Here is a 21124-nt window from a genome sequence, read left to right as displayed (position 1 = left end):
ATTGGGCAGAAAGGCAGAAAGATTGCATTGAGAGGGAACGGCAAAACTGATGCCACTTCCACACCCATCCTTACCCCAGCGTAAGGTCTCCAGCTGCTGCCAGCAGTTGGACTCACAGGGAACTGGTTTTCAGCCACATGCAGCATTGAGAACAGACACCTACCTTCCTTCCTTCCTGGCTGAAACCAACAGGCTCTGTGTTAAGGCACCAAAGCCTTGCTGGTTTTAGAAATGAGCCAAGTAGCAAGAAGCAGCATCACCACAAATGGCAGCGGTGGCCTCTTTGGCACAGCAGAGACACAGACCTAAGAGGGGACCAAGATCCAGCTGCAAACACAGCCCCCAAGCCACTGTGGGATGTGCCTACTGACAGCAATCATCTGCCCAAAGGGGGAAAAACCTACCCTTGCATGGCCATAGTTTCTAAGAGAGAACCTCCTCCCTGTTCCACAGTTAAAAGCCCAGAACTGGCCCTGACACTGAGGACTTCACCCCTAGCAGATGGAAAAAGCAGTTCATCCATCATCGAGCCAGGAGGAACAACCCACCTGCTGAGGAACATGTCATCCAGATCATGGATATCTCCTTACCCCTTGGCCAGGGGCTGCAGCAAAGGAGGTCGAATGAGGCTTAGCCCCGCTCCTCTCCAGGAGGTGTTAGGCTGCCCAGCACTGAGCCTTCACATCTCCAAGTTTCCTTGGAAGGAGAGGGGTGGTTGCAAGCCAGCATTCAGGAGGTGCATGTGGTTGGTGTTCAGAAACGCTGCCACTTGAGGAACTACATTTGTGCTCCTCGAAGGCCAAACATATGGTCGGAGTTACTGCGTGTTACACCATTCTCTCTTGCTAAGGCTTGAACGACTGCGCGATTATATATAGAACACTTCACATAAAGGAGTGGGGTCAGATGTGCCTTTAGCACCAGAAAATTAACTCGTGGCATTAGGGGAAAGCGGCGGTGGTAACAAAAACAAACAGGAGGTCACACGTTCATTGCAAACTGCGCTTGAGGAGCTCTGAGTGTGCGCTCTGGTCTTGACTAACTGCCAGCACCAAGGCAGAGCCGTTTCCAGATTAAAAATTAATGTGTAAACTTTGGTAGTTCAATGCCCCACGGCCAAGGTTTGTTCTTAAAAATAGTAATAACCCGCCAAGAAACTTACTGGCAGAGTGGGGCTGCAACGCTCGAAGCACAACATCTGCTCCAGTAAAGGCAGGCTCAGGCCATTCACACAGAGCTGGGGACTCCATCGTGCATCCTGGCACGAGATGCACAGCTCCTTGGTGGCAGCTGAACTTACACCACAAAGTCTCCCATTTCAACACAGCCACTCTTTTGGAAAAGCAGTGACAGCAGTTCAGAGCTGAAGTGGGTGTGAATTTGAAGGTGTGTGTGGGAAACATGAACAAAGGAGTAAGGAATACAGACAGCTTTAGCCAGATTCCATAAAGAAGGGAGCTTACACCATAACACTGTCTCCCCCTCATGTTAGTTTTGTGTCAATTGATCCATTTCAGACCAAACCAAAGGAAGAATGAAGAAAGACCCAAATTCAGGACTACCATATGCTTCCATGCTTCCTTTTGGAAAGAGAAAGCTATGGCTTGGAGGGCAGAAAGACTTGGTCAAGGATCAGGTCATCAGTTCTGCCAGCCCCAGCATCTGCTGTTGGAAGGAGCCAGGTAGTACAGGCACCCATGGGTAGATGCAGGGGGAACAAACATAAATAGGGACAAGAGAAGTTGGATTTTGCAGCATGAGGTGTGGGGGTGAGTGCCTCCCATCTTCAGGAAATCAGTTCAACTGCTCATCAATTATCCAAACAAGGGAAAATTAATTCTTACGACGTGGTGGAAGACAGACTGCTGCATGCCAGGAAGCTGGAACTCATCTCCCACTTTCCTTTGGAACAACAGAGGAAGAAGAAGCAAACAGAAGTAAGTTCACAAAACTTTGCTTTTTATTATTTGAAACTGGAAAAGGCTCCTTGGGTAACAATGATCAGGTGTAAAAGTAACACACGCGTTTTGCTCAGCTTTCTGATAGCTGGGATGAAGTAGGCAAAGTGTTGCAAAGTCACATCTAGCTTTTATCCAGCCTATTACTCTCAAAACCCACAAACAGAAGGACAAGCAAAACAACTCAGACAGGTGAGTTGTTTAAACTACAGTTACCATGTTCCACAGGGATATCTGTGACATGGAACCAAGCTGTTTGATGTCAAATAGCCTTTCCAAAAGAAAAGCTCACGTTTTTTCTCTGCACTATGCTCTACATGGAACATGGATCTGATGTTTCACCTTCATTTTTAAGAAGTATAGAGAGTTACATATACACAAAGCCTACAGGAGATGCCCAGATTAATCCACTGGTGTAATCTTGAAGTAGTGAGTGCAAAACACACATGGAAACAGAGATGTAGAGTATTAATCAATCAAAAAAAGTGCAGATTGCTTTGATTAAGCTAATGAACACAGTTGATCTGAGTGCTTTTTCCCCAAAAATTAAAAATACTGCAATCCAAACAAAGAACAGAATCATAATTCAGCACACACACACACACAAAAAAGGTCAGTGGCACTCACAGTTTGGTAACTTATCTTCCACTCCACCTCCCCATCACACCTCTCAAATCTTTCACTGTCCAACTGGTAAGTTACACTGTGTGCTTGGCCTGCAGTGAAGGCCAGCACATAATCCTTTGGCAGCTGAATGCAACAGAAAATTATTGGCCACGTGAGCAACCAGCTACAAGACAGAGTTAATATATTATCATTTCCTAAACTAGCAAGTTGAGATTATACAACCCAGCTCCACACAACACCCAATACCCCCGTTAAGTTCCACTAGTTTAAAATTAATAGAAAGCAATAAAAAGTCACCCTTGTTTAAAAGTAAACATTGAGCCAGCTGCATTTTGTTTTTTTCCTGGTAGCTTACAACTCCAAGCACACTTCCAACCTGAATTAGCTATATCCCCATTACAAGTTTCCTACCTTACTGCCATCCAACCTCTGCTGTCCCATTCCAGAGTAGCCATGGCAGTACTGCACTGTTCACTGTCAGCAGGAAGCTGACAGCTGAATTACAAGTAATTCTGTCCTTTTTACTTCTCCTCAGTAAAACAAAAAGCCTGATGAGTCCACGTGGACTGCAGCGAGTCTCCTACAACCACAACACCCGATCACAGCACTTTTATAGCTGTGAAGTCAGGCCCAAGGCAAACAAACAGGCGGGATGAGGATCTCTGATACTTCTATTTTCCAGCTGGCCAAACCCATGGGTTTTGACAACTCCAAAAGCACACTCTAGGAGCACAACACAGCCCAAGAACGTAAGCCAGTCACTTGCTTATTGCTCCTCAGCTAGAATAAAACCTAAGGTCTTGCTGTGGCAACTAGGGCAATGCTGCTCTGCAACCTAATTTCTAGCGTTTCAGTCCAAAAGGCTTCTGCCAAGAGTATTGCTACCCCTGACAAGTTGTTTTCCATCTTCCCCAGCACTTCCCACCCATCTGGGATCAAGAAATAAAGCAAACTATCCCCAAGGTTTTTCTACAGAGAGAAGAGGACAAGGACACATCAGCACCAGAAATTTATCACCATCTGCAAGGCACCACCACACATTATCCCTGTCGACAGCTCACAGAATTATCGCAGCAAGCTGGACAAGTAGGGAACAAACAGGGGATGCAAGGAGGTGGCAGAGCCTCTACCAAACATGAACAAGTACAAAAGTACAGGTCAGGTTGGACAGAGTCTAGGGTGACATGGTCTAGTGTGTAGTGTCCCTGCCCATGGCAGGGGGTTGGAACTGGACAGTCTTAAGGTCCTTTCCAACCCTAATTCTATGATTCTATGAAAACACTGTGCTGTAGCACTGCTTCCACAGGTACCACAAAGGAAGGCAGGACCAGGGCTGCAGCCACATCCCCCTTGTCTGATGCACAGATCCAAACTGCCTGCTGCCACATCTGGCTGCACTCCTCTTCATTCCCCTATCCCAAAACTTTCAGAGCTGCCACTTATCTAAAGGGGGCCTACAAGGATGCTGGAGGGGAACTCTTCATCAGGGACTGTAGCAACAGGGCAGGGGGAATAGGTTTAAGCTGAAACAGGGGAAGTTCAGGTTAGATATAAGAGAGAAGTTCTTCACTGTGAGGGTGGTGAGGCACTGGCACAGGTTGCCCAAAGAAGTGTAAATGTTCCATCCCTGGCAGTGTTCAAGGCCAAGATGAATGAGGCTTGGAGCAACTTGGTCTAGTGGAAGGCATCCCTGCCTATGGCAGGGGTTCAAACTGGATGATCTTAAAGTCCTTTTCAACCCAAACCATTCTATGATTCTATTCTGCTTTTCTCTGAAAACACTGATGTAGCCATGCACAAAGGAATGAGCAAAGGCACAAGAGCACCTAGAGCATTGATGCCAATCTCTCCAGATTCACTCTCTCAATAGCTTTCTTCGCTAGCTTTAGTCACAACAGAGGAAATTTTCTTCTCATATGCCACAAAAGCCTGCCAGGCTTTCAGGAGCAGAAGGTGATAAGAGAAGGCAGAGGAGGAGTATTAATACAAAATTTGCTACTTTCACTGCCTTCACTCTAGACAGAATAAAGCCACAGGGTATCAGCAGTTTTGCCTTTAATCAGGACTAGCACACTGACATTTTGAGGCCAACCAGGTATGCTATAAATAAAAAGATGCTACTACAGGGGCAAAGCTGAGCTGTGAGAAGTTCCTGCAAGAGTGAATCAGTCCTCTGCGAAGCCCTTCCCTCCAGCCACCCAAGCAGGTCCCACCTTCAAAAGGGAGACCCTTACCACTGCCACTACAAAGGTCTGGAAGGGACAAGCTACAAGCAGAACAACTGTCTCAGTCTGGAGAACAGCAGATGCACAACCTGTGCCAACAGCCAACCAACAGGTCCTCATCCAAGTGACAAAGCAGACCCATATCCAGCACCGAGCAAAACCCCAACTGCTACCATAGGTTTGCAATCCCCAATAGACTCCTGGTATCAAGGGGACTTTAAGCTGCAGGTAACAACTACTAAAAACATCCTGTAATACATCAGTGGAGCATACCTACACCACCTTTACGCTCCACTAACCCAACACAGCAGGTTACAGTGAGGAGAGTGGGTACAGAAGCAGTGTCTCTTCTTAGGAGACATTGAAGCAGGTCTCAGGCCAAGTGCTCACAGTGCATTCAATGCAGTCTGGATTTTCAATCTCACTTTAAAAAACAAAAAGTAAAAACTATTAAGTCAGTTACATAAAACTTCAGGATTTTTATCTCTTTTGGGTGAGTGGGGACATTGCGGGAAGGAGGAATCCACAATGCAAATTTGAAGCTGAAGCAGAGCTGTTTTAGGAACGAGCAATTGAAACAGCTGCCCAAGGGGACCTCTCTCATCCCTTGAGGCTGTTAGGGAGAACACAAAGCAGTCAACATACTGGCTGCACCAGCCTAACAACAAGCTCCAAGACAAAGTGGCCACCAGATGCCAAAAAGATTCCTGATGCCTTCAGGTATCCAAGAAATCTGTTTTCATCGAGCTGGAAACCTGCGTCTGCAAGATTAAGCATTAAGATTATGCTTAAGAAGAGCTGCTTTTCTGCACACAGCTCAGAACCTGGCTCAGCAAAATGCTGAGCTGCCCAATTTTTGCTTCAGCTCACCTTCCTGCCCATGCACCTAGGCTCAGAGCACTGCCACCCTTCCTGTCTCCCAGCCTTACTTGGTGGGGTCAGATCCAAGTCAACTCTACCCTCTCTGCTGATGACAACAGGAACACCTCTAACAGGCTGCTCAGAAACAACCTGCTTTTTATAGCTTGTTCACTAGAATGGTAATCGCACTTCACATCCTCACCTCTAACACTGAGGCAGGTTTTCCACTACCGACAAAGCAGTAGGAAACAAAGGAACAAGTGCCCCAAATCAACCTTCAAATTCCCAGAGGTTTGTAAAACTATATTCAAGGAGACAGGAATTAATCCTGTGAGTGACGTGACCTTCTGCTCCAAGTCTCTGCTGGAGTCTCGGTTCTCACACAGCTTGAGTGAACATTCAAGAGCCAGAAATGGCTAAAAGCCCTTGTGAGAGCAAGAATAAAAGCTGCTTGCAGTGAAACCAGGCTGTGACTGAAACTTCTCCACAGAAGGGGTCTGAATTTTCCCTTCCTGGCCCAGGGGTTGAAGAAGCACAGCATTGACAGGTGGGACAAGGCAGAGCAGACACCACTGCATCTTGCTTGTGCAAATGGATGTTGTTACATACCTAACAGAAAACAAGTGTAAGCTAAACTTTTTTGACAATGATTACAGATCACCACTGATGAAGGCAGTACAGCACCAGCAAGAAAAGTGCGTGGCTATTCTGCTACAGCATGATGCTGACCTGAATCTGACAGATGCAGATAGCAATACTGCCCTTCATCTTGCTGCTGTATCTCCTAATACATCCGTAGCAGGGCTGTTACTTGACCATAATGCCAGTGTTGATGCCCAGAATAAGAAGGGATATACCCCACTTATTCTTGCTGTCTCCAAACATTAAGAAGAGATAGAAGAATTTATTCTACTACAGACATGTACAGACTGTACACATGTAGAGACACATTTACAAACCAAGACCTGCAGAAGATATAAAGGCAGAGTTTTGTTAGACACAGATCTGTCTGGTAGCAGGAAGAGAAGAAACATGGAGTGTATCATCACAGCCAGAGAGCAACTGCAGCAAAGGATGTATTTTCCTTGTAACCAAGATGTTCCTTACTAATAGCTCTTTTCTCTCCGCACACGGGTCCCTATCATCTCTTTCTACACAGGATTAATAACAGGTGCTGATGCAATTGCTGATGCTTTATACCACAACTCACAGCCTGTACATTAGCATTAGCCAGAATTTTCCTGGATAGGACAGTCAATACGGAATCTGCTTTGTGGCCTGCAGAGACCTGGAAGGTAGGGTCTCATTTCCAGTGGAGCTCAGGTCTGCCACACAGAATGCATGTATTACGGAAACAAATTAAGCCCAAGAGATTTCTGTTGAAGCAGCAGTCCTTCGGGATGAAACAAGCACAACTAGAAAGGGAACAGAAGGTTCTTAAGAGAAGAGCAGCAGCATCCACCTGACAGCACCAACTGTAAAATGTGCCAGAACAAGCCACTGCAGTATTAGGAGAATCCTCCATCGCTCCTTCAGACTGCACAGGGCAACCTGATAGGAGAGTGACACCTAAAAGGAGCTATATCAGTACCAGCGACACATGCCACCTTCTGCTGCCCATCACAGAAAACAGTCATCAGGCTGCAGCTGGGCTTATTTCACAGTTGGTTTTCTTTTTTCTTCTTCCTTTACATTTTCAAACCCACTTTAAAGATCTGACGTTAACCGTTCAGGTACAAAGCCAATCTGAATGCACCAGCATCTGCAATTTACACTCACTTCCAGTTCCATACCCAGCTGCTGTAAGAAAAATCATCTCCTTCTTGCTCAGGGAGACACCCACACTTGGAGCCCCAGGGACAGCACATCCATCAGGCTCCAGAATCCAGGGTAACACTACACACATTGTCATTTACAGTGGGAATCCTCCCCTTGCTGCCAAGCTGAGGGAAATTCTCAAAGGAAACCACCCACTGCAATGACTAAACCAAGGACTGCAGGTATTACAGCAGCCTCTCTTAACAATGCTGCACCCAGAGAAAGGTTTCTGGAGAGGAGGATATGCTTTGTCAATGGTGACATTAAGCAGCCACCCAGTTTGCAGCTGGGGACTACACAGCTTTTCAGGACAGTAAAGCAAGTCTCCCAGAAGGACAGATCATCCTACAGTGTAGCAAAGGCTTTAAATGAGTCCCCTCCTTGGAGAAGAGCTCTTTCCACAGGAGACTGCTAATAGTCAGAGAAGAGGGCTTGCGTCCATCCTGTCAATTAGATGTTCTTCTGATCCAACTCTGACCTCGAGTTACTTTTGTTCCAATACATTCTTTTTCTGCAATAAGAAAGGTCTGTTTCCTCCTCTGCAGGATCCCTTCAGCTATACAAAGCTATATTACAGACTGGGTAACAAGAACTGCTAGGGAGCAGTGTGGAGTGGCAGGGAGGGAAGGACAGTCATGGATATTTTAACCGGGATGTGTACATTTGGGGTAAAAAGGCTTTATTAAAAGTGCATGCTTTTCTTCAGAGGTACCAAGAGCAAGGAATCCCCATCTAAGCTCTGGCTGGGGGAGTGCAGCAGCCTTTGCAACCCCTAGCCCTGTCCATCACTACCCGTCAAGTAGCCAGTGACTGAATGTTCTTCAGCATTTCATCAAAAGCCTCACGGGAAGGTGCTTCGGCATTCTGGAAGGCCACCTTGATCCGGCTATAGAGACTGAAGGACTTGAGCTCCAGCCAGATGAATCCGAAGCGGTCGTCATCGAAGAGAACAAACACACCCGGTGTTCGCTCGGGGCTGGTGAAGCCGTGGCCAGCAATAAGCCCCGTCCCATAATAACTGCAAGAAGAATAGCAAAAAAAAAAAAAAAGATGTGAGAACAGCCATAATTACCTGACATTTCATAAGAAAATAAAACAAAAAAACAAAAGTACGATCAAGCTGTTGTCAAACACTGCCAGGTGCTACAGAACAGCCAGTTTTATACTCAGCTCTTACCACACAGCTCAAAACACTGTTGATACCATTTTAAGTAAAAAAACTCTCTGCTGCTATTTGGAAGTTGCTGCTTTTGGCTATCCTAACTAGCCTCTGCACACCGAGGCTGATTTTTTCCTGTAATTCAGCCCAATAATCCATCTGAGATTTACTCCTGCAACTCAAGGATCAACCAAAGCCCAGACAATCCTCACAGAAAAGGCATGTTGAGAGAGTGACCATAAAGGCAAACCTTGTGATAAAACCTAGGGGAAGGGAAAGAAAGGATGATCTAAACAACAGGGAAGTCTAACTGGAGCCGGGGAGGAGTAAAGGTCAGCCTAACCTCCAAGCAAGCAGCAGGTGGAGCAGGGTTTTACTTAAACACAACTCGGTTGTGACAGCAGGGATCTTTGGGGATTAACCAGCTATAGGTAGGTTTTTCCATGAGCACAGATGTTTGGCTGAAGGTCACCTGCCTAAGCCTCAGCTTTTGGGCTTTTTTTCCACACTTCATTTAGTATGCTGCTTCACTGACTCCAAGTCCCTTTCAGCAAGGCTCTCTGCATACTTGTACTGACTGCTTAGGGTGCTCAGCACCTTCCAGAGCTTGCCTCAAGGTACCAGAGGTCAGGGAAGGGTGGGAGAGAGCACTGTGTTCTGACAGCCAAGGAACAGAAATGACACACACAGGAATGGGAAGCTGCTTGAACAGGTCTTCAAATACACAAACTGGGCAGCTCTGGGAAACAAAACACACACAAAAGAAGGCGAGTAGGTGAATTACAGGAGAGTGCTTCCTTCAGAAGAAACAGGTTAAACATCTAGCAAGGAAGCAGAATGGCAGATAACTGTGGTGAGAAAGAGGGGGAGCAAACAACAGCATGGAAGGTAGGGCAGCGACAGCACAAAATCTGAGGACAAGAGGGTGGGAGATCCACATCCAGGTAACAGGCAAGCAAATAACAGAACAGATCTCAAAGATACACCCTTCCCTTCTGTTTCAAAAAGCGCCTGGCATGACCAGGCTCTAAACCCACCACCCCCCATTACCAAATTCGGCAGGTCCGGGGATAGTCCTCATTCCTCGATATGACTCCTATGGGCAGCACAAAGGGCTGGGAAGCTGGTGCCTTGTCCTGGGTTGACCCCTCCGCTCCTGCTGCGGTGTCTTCCCCCTCAGCCCCTTCTCCTCCCAAGGGCTTTGCAGCAGGCTGGGAGGGGTCCTCTTCCTCCTGACGGTGTTCCTGTTCCTGCTCTTCCCGACGCACCTGCTCCTGGACCTCCAGGACAATGCGAGACAGCTCACTGAAATCACGAAGGTTCTCAATGTCAGGCAGGTGCAGAGGATGTGCCAGGTCAATCTCCACAGTCTGCTGTCCAGCCGGAATATTGGGATCTCCCTACAGACAGTAAACAACAGCTTGGCTGCAAAGCTCAGACCTGTATCCTCCCCATGTCCACCATCTGACTTCTATGTAGTTCTCCCTGTTCTACAATCACCAATCTGGCAACAAAAAAAGACCCTCTTGGACCTTGTTTGCTGCTCCCTGAGATGTCTACATCATGTCTGCCTCTTGCCTCCCAGAAAGAGAATTTTGAATTAAAAGCTACAAGTCAGGCTGTACTTGCAAGGGTGAAAGTCAAAGCTGCAACTGCATTTTAACAGTCCCTCCCTGCAGAGAGGAAGGAGCTCACTAGCCTGGCCTTAGTGAAAAGCTGCCAACATTTGGTACCTAATCCTCAGATACATGTAAGCGATCTCCAGTGACCTGCTACCAGCTGCTCACAGAAAGCAGCTGGAAGGGAGAGGACAGGAAAAGGGAGCCAGGTGGCATCAGGAGAAACTTAGAACAGCATGTTTTAGCTGCTCTGCACGTGTGAAGATTCACCTGATGCATCAATCCCCACAAGAAACAGGATCTGGGGCGACAACAACCTTCCAAAGGCCTCTCCGATGGATCCATAACATCGAGAATATTTTAACAAACATCTGAGAGAAAGACAAATGCACTCACAGTGATTTTAGTCCCCTTTGCTTTCTTCCCATGAAAGCTCAACATGACAATCTCCAGCCCATGGCTCCCATAGGTTCCTTTGAAGAGACCTGGTTTTATAAGGTCATCAGGGCTACTAGGAGGGAGGTAGATGCGTCGGTATGTCAGGCAGTTGCTGTGCAAAAACCAAAATGTTAGAGAGGTTAAGAGAGAATCCCTCAACATGAGGAATGTGTCTGCAGTCTGTTCCTCCAGAGAGCTTTGGGATGTTGACAAAAGAGAGGTGGGTTCTGTGTTTTCCACAATACAAATAAGCTTAACAGACTTTGTTTTAAGCCTATACAAGCATTCCCTTCCTTCACTTCTCTATGCCAGTACTCAGCACACCAGAAGGCTCCAGCAGGAAGACCACAGTAAACCTCCTCACTCCTTGGGATTTCCAGAGAACCCAAGAGTGAAGCATATTTAAACATTTGCTACAGTGAGGAGGCTGCTATTATCATAGAAGCATATAATGGTTTGTGCTGGAAAGGACCTTAAAGATCATCTAGTTCCAACTATTAGAAGCTGGGAGCAACAGTTTAAAACCCACCAAGTTCTCCAGGACTGATTGATTCCTGCCTAGCACGCTCCAAAGCACATACTGCTTATTAATATGGATACTGAGCAGATAGCTTCTTGAGACTACAGGTACTTGCTCTGTCTCCAAACTAAATACAGTGAAATGACTGGAAAGCACTGTGCTTCACTGTGTCTTTGCTCAGAACCTGCAGAGACATAACATCCCTCTGGCTGTTAAAGCCCATTGCAAGCACCCGGTCTTCAGAAAAAATGATCCAGTGTGGTCTGCAAGTTGCAGCAGCCTCAATTCCCAAAAAAAGCTGGTGACCTTACTCATATTGGCTGGTGTAGATGAACTTCATTAAAATGAGCTCTTGCATGTGTTCGTGGAAGATGTCTTCCAGAGTTCGACCCCACTCTTCCCGTAGCCAGGTCCGGAATTCCTGCAGCACAAGAAGAGAAAATTGGGAAGATAAAGGCATTTAATTTGTGACAGTGATGCACCTCAACATGACTTCAGCTCATCAGCATGATTTACTGGCAGAGCCACAGAGAGAGCATATGCTCTGTCAGACAAGAGGATCATGGCTGAATTTGCTAACTAGCATGTGTTGCTACAGAGCTGCCTTGGAAATACACTTAACAAGTAATGATAATGGTAACTGCCCTATACCTGCCAGACACCACACAATAGACATGTGCCACTTCAAATACATTACAGGCAGAACCAATACGCCTCCTCAGAATAAAAGCATAAGCATCACCTGTTACTGCAAAGTAGCTGATCTACTACTTCTTTACACCCTGACTTACCTTGCAGTTGCTGATTTGTGTACCCATAAGCTGACTCCTGTGCCCTACCACTGCATATTAAACACAGAAGGGGAAGCTTTTGAACAGAAGTGAAGATTTAGAAGGTTAAATCCTGATGCATCTAAATCCAAAGGGTGCTTTGAAAACATCTCCTAAAGTACTTTTACACCAGCTCTGACAAGTTAATACCCTACCATGAGTTACAAGTGATAACAGCTTACACTAAGATAGCAGCCTACCAAGTGATATTCCAAGCCCGCTTGCTTTATCTTCTAAAGCCAGATCCTCCAATTACCATAATGCCACGCACATTTAACACAGTGCTTTGAAAGTATTAAAGCATTTCTCATCTGCTTCAGAACCAGAAAACACTTAACTAAACCTTTCACCCAGCTGTTTCCCATTAGTAGACAGACATTTTAAAACATTTGTTAAAAGCAACTCAAGTTTATCAGATTTGTCAAGTTTAACTAGCTGGCAGCAAACAGCACTACCTGGAACAGGTATTAGCTGAAGGTTTTCATCCTGACATTTATACCTGCACCTTAAAACATGTAGTTTGAGCCAGGAATCTATCTTGCTGGGTATAGCTGACACACACACAGGATAAACAATTAAATGAAGCTTTCAATCCCTCAACCAAGATGATAAGCAGCAGAAAGGTGCCCCACTGACAAGGAGGTATTCAAATGCAGCTGGTACTCTGTATTAGGCCTGTGTCTGATAGATTTTAATTACACAGACAGCAATACCATGAGATTAGTGTCTGGCGAGTGCTGCAGGACTACAATGTGTATTGCTATCTTTGGATACTCCTGCTATCAAGCAGGAATGGTATCACAGCACAGGAAGGAAAAGTTCCTGGGGGTCCTCTAAGCACCTTGCTCAGAGAACTGCCTGAAATGGCTTTTTTCTCAACAGGATGGATATTTACAGCCTGCTCCAACAGCCTGATACACACTGAGATTAAGGCATGGAGTCTCAACCCAGACATTCTGCAGATGTAACACTGAACTGATACTTAAATCATACCTTGGCAAGTACGGAAGAGGTTCCCCAAGATCCTGCTATTATTCAAACATGGCCATTTACATTTCATTAAACATGAATTTAACTTTTGATTCAAGTCACAGATTGATTCTACGCACTTAAAAAAGATTCTAGTGTATCGGTCAGAAGCTACCAGCCTGGGTTTTCATGTATGTTCCATGTATGTTCAGATACACAGAAGTTAGAAGGCAGAAGACCACCTCTCTGACCCCAACACTAGCTAGGAGCTTCGGTAAGACAGAAATGCTTTATCTTTAGGGAAGGGGACATACAAAGAGCCCTAATGCAGACTTGGCAAAGGACTCGTACCTCTTGTCTTCCCCCTGACATCCGATGGTGGTCTGTCTGGTTGCATTTTGTGGAGAACTCATCCTTCTTTACAATCTGTAGTTACCATGGAAGAGAATTTAACAGGTTACAAATCTGTTTAGAGATGCTTAGGATGATGTAACTAAGACTGCTGAGAGTAGATGCTTGCCACAACAAACATTACTGAATTTACTACAACAGAGAAATCATTAAGTGATACCAAGTACATCAGCTACAGAAATGAGAAATAAAAGCAATAAAACCCCAATGCATGCTAATGAAAGATAACAGGTTTAAGTTGCCTCTCTATTTCAGCTTCCTTCTTTAAAAGAAAAGGAAACAAGCTCTCAGGAGCCTTTTCAAAGCATCCAGTGTACTGAATGGATGCTACATCATCTTTTCAAGGTCTCATCTTAAGAGAGAGCTGTAAAACAGTACAGGTCTGTGTGTCTGCTTGGACACATTCACCAACTGCACAAGGACATGTTACATACCCTTTCCCCCAGCCTGTACACATACTGGTGCTCCTGCACTCCCACCATGCTCCAGCCCAACAGAAGACAGTGCAACAGCCTTGCTGTACGACTGCCAGTGAACAAATTCAGAGTGGGGAACAGCCCACACAACTTGCCAGACACATTGACGAGCATAAAGCTGGCATCCACACAAACAACAAGGTGGTGAACACCACATCCCTTAAATCAAATTCTCATGCAGTTTTTTGATGAGCCCATTTCCAGAGCCAATGTGCATGATTGAAGGAGGAGAAGGAGGAGCAGGTTGAAGTAGGTGATCCTGTCCCTCTACTCTGCTCTCATGCGACCTCACTTGGAGCACTGTGTACAGTTCTGGTGTCCTCAAAGAAAAAGGACATGGAACTGTTGGAGCAAGTCCAGAGGAGGCCACGAGGATGATCAGGGGCTGGAGCACCTCCTGTATGAAGATAGGCTGAGAAAGTTGGGGCTGTTCAGCCTGGAGAAGAGAAGGCTGCGTGGAGACCTCAGAGCAGCCTTCCAGTATCTGAAGGGGGCCTATAAGGATGCTGGAGAGGGACTCTTCATTAGGGACTGTAGTGAGAGGACAAGGGGTAACGGGTTAAAACTTAAACAGGGGAAGTTTAGGTTGGATATAAGAACAAAATTCTTTACTGTAAGGGTGGTGAGGCACTGGAATGGGCTGCCGAGGGAAGCTGTGAATGCTCCATCCCTGGCAGTGTTCAAGGCCAGGCTGGACAGAGCCCTGGGTGGCATGGTTTAGTGTGAGGTGTCCCTGCCCATGGCGGGGGGGTTGGAACTGGATGATCTTAAGGTCCTTTCCAACCCTAACTATTCTATGATTCTATGATCACACACAGGATGGATGATGCTGAAAGTGCCAGAGGAACTCACCTGGATATGGCCATTATGAGGTCCCTTATGACCATACATACACTCAACTGTTGCAGCCTTCCTCTCCATGAGATGGATCCTGAAGAGAGGTTTGAACCTCATTGGATCATCAACATGAGGGTCATGAGGTGGCAAGTACATCCACCCAATGATGAACAACCCATCTACCTGCAGAGGGGTGGTAGAAAAAGCACATGAGATCATCTCTGCATTTTTAATGAGTATGCAGCTAACAAATCTGGGGCCTATTCTGCAACAGGGTGGGAGCTGTGGAACAGCTTGCTGCATTTCCAAACTGCCTTCCAGCAATTAAACCAGACCATATGCACTCGCAGCACACACCCGGTGAAGAGGGAGAAGGTTTGTTTACCAGGCTTCCCGCACCACTGGAAAATCAGGCCTTTATTACTGCAAACGACTTTGTGACGGATGCTTGGTGTGCAGGATCCAGAGGGAGAGGCTGCACTGAAGAGACCACACAGCTAGTCAAGCTGTAATTGGTTTGAGAGCTCATGCTGGCAGATACTCAAGCAGACGAATTCTGCTTCTCATGATTATCCATGTCTTTTGGACAAAGAATTATTTGGCTCCATTACTCATAGACAGCACAGGAAGCAACAACCTCCTCTGCTGAGAGGTACAAGTGCCAGCCCTCTTCCTGCATGCCTAACAGAATCCATCCCCTCTAGCCCAACAGTTCCAGAGAAAGGATATTTTCCAAAGAGAGATCTGAGACAAAAGAGAAGCAGCACCACAGAGGCACTCTTGTCTTTATAAGGTCATAATATCATGTAAGTATTGGTGCACTTGGATGCACTCTTCTACTAGTTCACGGAACAGAATCTCGTAAAACCCAAAGGTCTTGTGATTTGTTACACTTCAACCTGTCAGCTATTGAACCCTGGTGCAAAGAACAAGGGCCTCGGGCAAGCTTCTGGCCCAGCTCTTACCAGTAGAGTCAAATGTTGTTCATTAACTGCTCTTCCCAGCAGCACAAGAGCTGCCAGGCGCCACAGGTCTTGCACCAGTCAGGCCCCTGTATCATAACATCTGATGCCTTAGTCTTAGACATGGCTGGTGAAAGACGGGAAGGAAATGAACATGTACATGAAAACCCTTTGCAATATGATCAGCTGCAGGCAAAGATAATGCAGTAAGTGATGGGCCAGTGCCAAAACCTCTGCTGTACCCCACACACAGGGAATGGACTTCTGTGCCAGTTACAGGAATAACAGCACTGAACTCTGAATCAAGCCTTCCCCTGAAACACTGCTCATGTTTTCTGTATGCTCCTGTGGCTGCTTGGAGTACAGCTGAAACACAAAAGGACTCCCTGTGGAAAGGCGGTGATGACGAAAAGGTCAAGAAGCAACCTCTTGGTCCCAATCATTTGCTTCAGGACTGACTATCCAGAATCCTCAACAGCTCAGAGGTGGCAACCAGGTCTAGAAAGCTGTATAAAAAGAAGACTCATGAGCTCTCAACATCACAGCCCCCAGAATGAGGTACTCACTCACCACCACGTTCAGCAGTCCCCCATAGGGCCCGATGTCCGGCTGCCATAACCCCAGGATGTGTCGGTACCGGTGCAGCACTAGGGAACAGTGAGACACTGGAGTGAGCACATCACACTAAGGAATTGGGATTTTGGGGAAGGAAAATAAAAGACTGCTACCAGACCGCACGGAACACTGCCCAATACCACCCACAACTGCCTTTACTAATGAAAACTGGTTACTTCAAACCACAACCAGGCAGTTCTGAACTGAGGCCTCCCACAGGCTCACACAGATTTACACTGTTCCCTGCAGCCCTGCTCCTGGCCTGGTGCAGGAGTTTAAACGAACAGAAACCTCACCAGGAATTCACAGAAAACATGGTCCCATCAATGCAAATCACATTATCAGAGCTAAAAACAAATAAATTATCTGCCGTCTCCAAAACATGTTCTTGATGCCTCAGGCTGCAAAGCAACAGAAAATAAGAAAGAACAGAAATGCAGTAAGGAACAGGGGAATTTGGATATTTTGAAAGCATTTCTTTGCCTTATCTGGGCAAACTTGTCTCCAGAGTTCAGCATCCTTAAGAACAGCCAGCAAAGCGTGCAGACCATGCCAGCTCAGGAGATCTGGGTGTTACCATGTCAGTAATGGCATTAAAAAAAAAATCTAAGCAGCTACACTTCAGCACTGCCCAAAAGCTGCTTCAATGTCACCCTCAAAGCCTACTGCAGCAGGTGAGGCTTCTCTGTCATCTCAGAGATAGGTGCACTTTCAATCCCACCAAAAAGGACAAGTAGCAACATCATCAGCAAGCAGGAGACAACGGTCTTAATAAATCTCCAGTCCTTATACAGTCAGCCATTAATTCTCTCCATGTCATCTCCTGACATGACCAGTACAATCCGACATTTTGGTCAGAATCAGGATGCAAATTTCTATGTAGGTGGCAAGAAGATACTACCCTTGCCTTAAAATGATGCTCCTGGCCAACTCAGAAGGTCATGATAACCCATTTAACTTACAGGAGTGGCTTGAAGAACAGTTTCTGCTTTGCATCAATTTATAGGAAGAATTGTGTTTCGGTGCAGTTGCTATAACAACTTTGTTGCATTTACCACCAAAGATAACAAGAATTATAAGAGTGGATTTATTACACCAAAGCAGAGAACTTCCACAAAGGTTTAGGACAGCAGGGAGGGCTGTCCAGAGCTGCTGCCAACTGGCCCGGAGGAGCCTTTTTCCTGCGCAGTAAACAACTTAAGATTGATAGCCTGGATGACCCAGTGAACCAAGTGCAGCACAAACAGCACTGAGGCAAGCAAGCAAACCACATTCCCAGTCTTCTCATCTCAGTGTGGTAATGTCACATTAATAAAGGCGCTGAGCGTAAGCGGCACCACCTAGCACAGTCTGCCTTCTACCCTGTCTGGCACGGAGCTGATACAACCCAGCTTAAAAGAACACTACTTTTAGGACAGAAAACTTCATGCTATGCTATCCAAGAGCGATGAGGATGTCCCTCTCCCCAGTTCCTGTCGCAGAGCTGTAGGTACAACTGATGGGCTTTTCAACAGCCTGGTAAGTGTCTGTGTGAAAAGGCAATCCCTTCCACTGCAAGCCACATGCCCACTGAAGATGGTTTGTGTGCTCACTTTGAGTAAACAGCTGGCTCCAGCTGCAGCTCAGTTCACCAGGAACCATGGTTGAGAAAACATGTCTGAGTCACAGACACATGGCTGAGTGTGTTTCACCATCTGTCCCGAACACCCAGAAACCCAAAGGAGGGAGGAGGCCAAAAAAGTCCCATTCACCTTCAAAAGAATCCTACCCATTGGGTAACAGATTCTGTGCTTGGTTTACACACCAACAGCAGGGACACCTTAACGGACAAGCCGTCTTCCTCACTCGCTCAGGATGCTGTGGACTCCTCCTTCTGTTCTTTCAGGAAAGGAAGTGACTGGGGAAAATGCTGGTACTTGGCCAAAGGCCCAAAACAAGTCTCAAAGCAAAAGCACAGCTCCATTTTCAAGCCTGGAGTGTCTCTGGGCTCCAGCATGCCAGCAGCTATATTCATAGCAGGGAAAACCTGATGAATTCCAGCTCTGGCTGTTCCTGGAGGGAGACAGGATGGATCTGACAGTTGTTTCCCTCCCTGCGCCTCGAAAGAAAACAGCATTTGGGTCTTTCTCCAGCATTTTCCTCTGCTAAAAATGGTGTCCATTTTTCTCAATCCTGAAAAAGCCTTTTGCCTATCTGAGCCACAAATCCTCACAGATGGAGCACAAATAACATCCACTGGATGCTTCAGTACAAGCCCCATCCAGCCTGGATAATACCCACATTGACACAAGCAACCCTGCAAGCTCTTCAGATGGGGAGGCAGCTTGAATCCAGCTGGGGATGGGCGAGGAAAAGCAGTGAATGACCAAGCTCCCACTAACAGAAGGCTGCCTGGGAAAGGACTAAAGCTGTGCTCTTCACTAAGAGTTAAGACACAGGACAAGGAGGTGACACTGAGCAAATGCACAGCGATTCAAGCAAGCATTGCAGTGCTCACACACCACAGACACTACAGGTATGAGCAGACAAGTTACAACCCCAGAATGGGTTATTAAAATGGGAGAGCAGGTGCTTTCAGATTCTGTTCTCTTATCCCATTACTGTGTTCAGCTTGGAGAGCACATGCAGAGAAATGCAAAAACCTAACACGCGAGTTGTCAGTGAAATCTGTAGCATTTAAAGCAGAAGTAGCTAGCTTTGAGTGGAAAAAACCTGATCAACTACAACTCCCAGGGCCTCTCAGGATGCAGCAAGGTATCTCTAAGCAAAATGAGTTGGAATAATACAGGCCGTTGCTGCCCCCCAGCTGGTGATAACTGACCTGCTAGTGGGAAACACTAAATGTTAGAGCCAGGCTAGTTTAAAACACTGGGGGAAGCAATCTGAACTGACCTGGCTAGTGCTGAATACAAATTAGGGAGCACTCATGGTAAATCCCGGCAACAAGGTCTTAATAGTCAGGAAGGGAAAAAAGGAGGAAATGGGCAACTGCATCTTAAACCACACTTGCTTTTCCAACATGCCCCTAGAGAAAATGGGCATGAGACATCAAAAGTGTGGGATTGTGGCTAAACAATTAACTGAGGGAACAGCACAAAATGCCATTTGAGAGCCACCAAAAAGAGCACATTTGGAGCAAACACCCAGGAAGCAATCTACAAAGGAATCCCTCATCCTACAGGACAGCTTGGATGTGCTTCTCCTTCCCACCCAGATAGAGAACAAGGCTGCTGTCAATGCACAGGACTGCTAAACCTAAAATTTCCTATCAATTCCTGCTGTAGCACTGCTGCTGCTTGTCTGTCATGACTCACATTAATGACACCATCTTCGCTTTGCGGCTACCTATGCTTTCTTTAGCACAGGTAAGTCTGCAGCATCCACTCCACTCAGTGTGTGTGAAAACTACATTCCCAAGCACCAGTGAGTTAGTAACTTGACTTGGCAAAACTCTGCAGACCTAAAGAAGCATTATAGACAGCTCAACATCCCCTCTGAAACACAAGCAGTAGTGACTTTCTTAACTGATGTTAAGAAAGGAAATACTCATCATTATTTTCCCCCAATTCCTGCTGAACAGTGAGTGTTAAACTCCAGCATTTTAATATTCTTCCCTCAACACAACATTAGGAGGGAAAGAAGTTTACCCAAAGCAGCTTCTTGACTAAAGAAGGTAAATCACAACCTCTGAAACACCAGGAGAATGTTTCCTAGAGATGGAGATAGTGCTTTAAACGATGCACTGTGCAGGGAGGGACTTAGTATGGGAACTCTCAGCATGTTTCACTGGGAAGGGCTGTGGACCAAATGCATCTTAACTGGATCATGAGAAAGCTTTTTGCCAGTCCAGAGCTTACTCAAACTTGCTTTTGGGAGCCCTTACCAAGGTATCTGAAGATTTCCTTCTAAGAAAGGAGCAATCTCTGAAGAGCAGAGGGAGTGCTCCCTTTCTATGAACGGAGACCCACAATTTTCTAACTCAAAGCACTCCAAAAAGAGACTCAGCATACCTCAGTGGCTGCCCTACTCTCATTGCCACTCTGAAGAGTCAGAATACTCCCTTAACGTGCAACAGCATGAACTAACCGGCACCCTCTACACTATCCCAAGGTCCACCCCAAAATAATCTGCTTAAAGCCACGTCACACTCCATGCAGCATCTTGTGTGTGCTTAGTGCAAGAAGCATCAACCAGCAGGAGGTACGTACGGCAGGTGTAAACATCTCTGTACTCCATGTGCTCGTAGTCGGGAAGGATTTTCATAAAACGCCCCGACTTCACTCGTGGGTTTATACCTGAACAGACACAGCAGCGTAAGTACCAGCAAACTCTGCTCCACTGTAACCAGCACTGTTAACAGCATGATGAACCTGGACCAACCACGCAGGAAAGTCAAACTCTTTTTCGACTTCACTTCCAGTTGTGGGGCACCATTTGTTTGCATCAGCCCAGTCTCAGGTATACATGGTTAGCAGGATTACTCACAGAGCTTGGTATGCTCAAAATTCCCCACAGTCAATATGTATAAATGGCATCCAGTGAATTCAAAGTGGAATCAGGCTCCTCTTCAAACTCTGTAGTGGGACTGTAATGAGCAGTGCTGCCTCAAGAAAGCCACTTAGGCCAAGGTAGTACATGGACAGTAGCCCAGGCCTTGGATTAGTTATGCTTTCTGTAACTTAAACTCAGTTCCCCATTTCCCACACTACTTCTTAGAGAAACACATTCAGTGGACAGAAAAGTGTATGTGAGCCCTGCCAGTAGCCCCAAATTAACTCTTCTGTAATTAGAGAGGTTTA

The 21124-nt window shown here is 46.2% G+C and overlaps 1 protein-coding gene across 3 annotated transcripts in view; it reads right to left on the bottom strand.

The window, feature by feature from the left end:
• Positions 1–1938: 1938 nt before the first annotated feature.
• FBXO31 (F-box protein 31) overlaps positions 1939–21124 on the bottom strand; it is a 28087-nt gene continuing 8901 nt past the window's right edge. For 2 of the 3 annotated variants that reach the window (XM_065661455.1, XM_065661457.1), the window contains exons 3-10: positions 20534–20620; positions 16281–16357; positions 14764–14931; positions 13376–13450; positions 11537–11646; positions 10664–10817; positions 9699–10048; positions 1939–8507 (exon numbers count right to left, since the gene is read on the bottom strand). In XM_065661455.1, coding sequence (XP_065517527.1) covers positions 8285–8507; positions 9699–10048; positions 10664–10817; positions 11537–11646; positions 13376–13450; positions 14764–14931; positions 16281–16357; positions 20534–20620 — 1244 coding nt within the window. In that variant the 3' untranslated portion in view covers positions 1939–8284. The remainder of the gene's footprint in view (positions 8508–9698; positions 10049–10663; positions 10818–11536; positions 11647–13375; positions 13451–14763; positions 14932–16280; positions 16358–20533; positions 20621–21124) is intronic. The other variant, XM_065661456.1, reaches the window with a different exon arrangement.

This window comes from Lathamus discolor, chromosome Z (assembly GCF_037157495.1).
Source record: "Lathamus discolor isolate bLatDis1 chromosome Z, bLatDis1.hap1, whole genome shotgun sequence".
NCBI classification, from domain to species: domain Eukaryota; kingdom Metazoa; phylum Chordata; class Aves; order Psittaciformes; family Psittacidae; genus Lathamus; species Lathamus discolor.
This window is presented reverse-complemented; position numbering and strand designations above follow the sequence as displayed.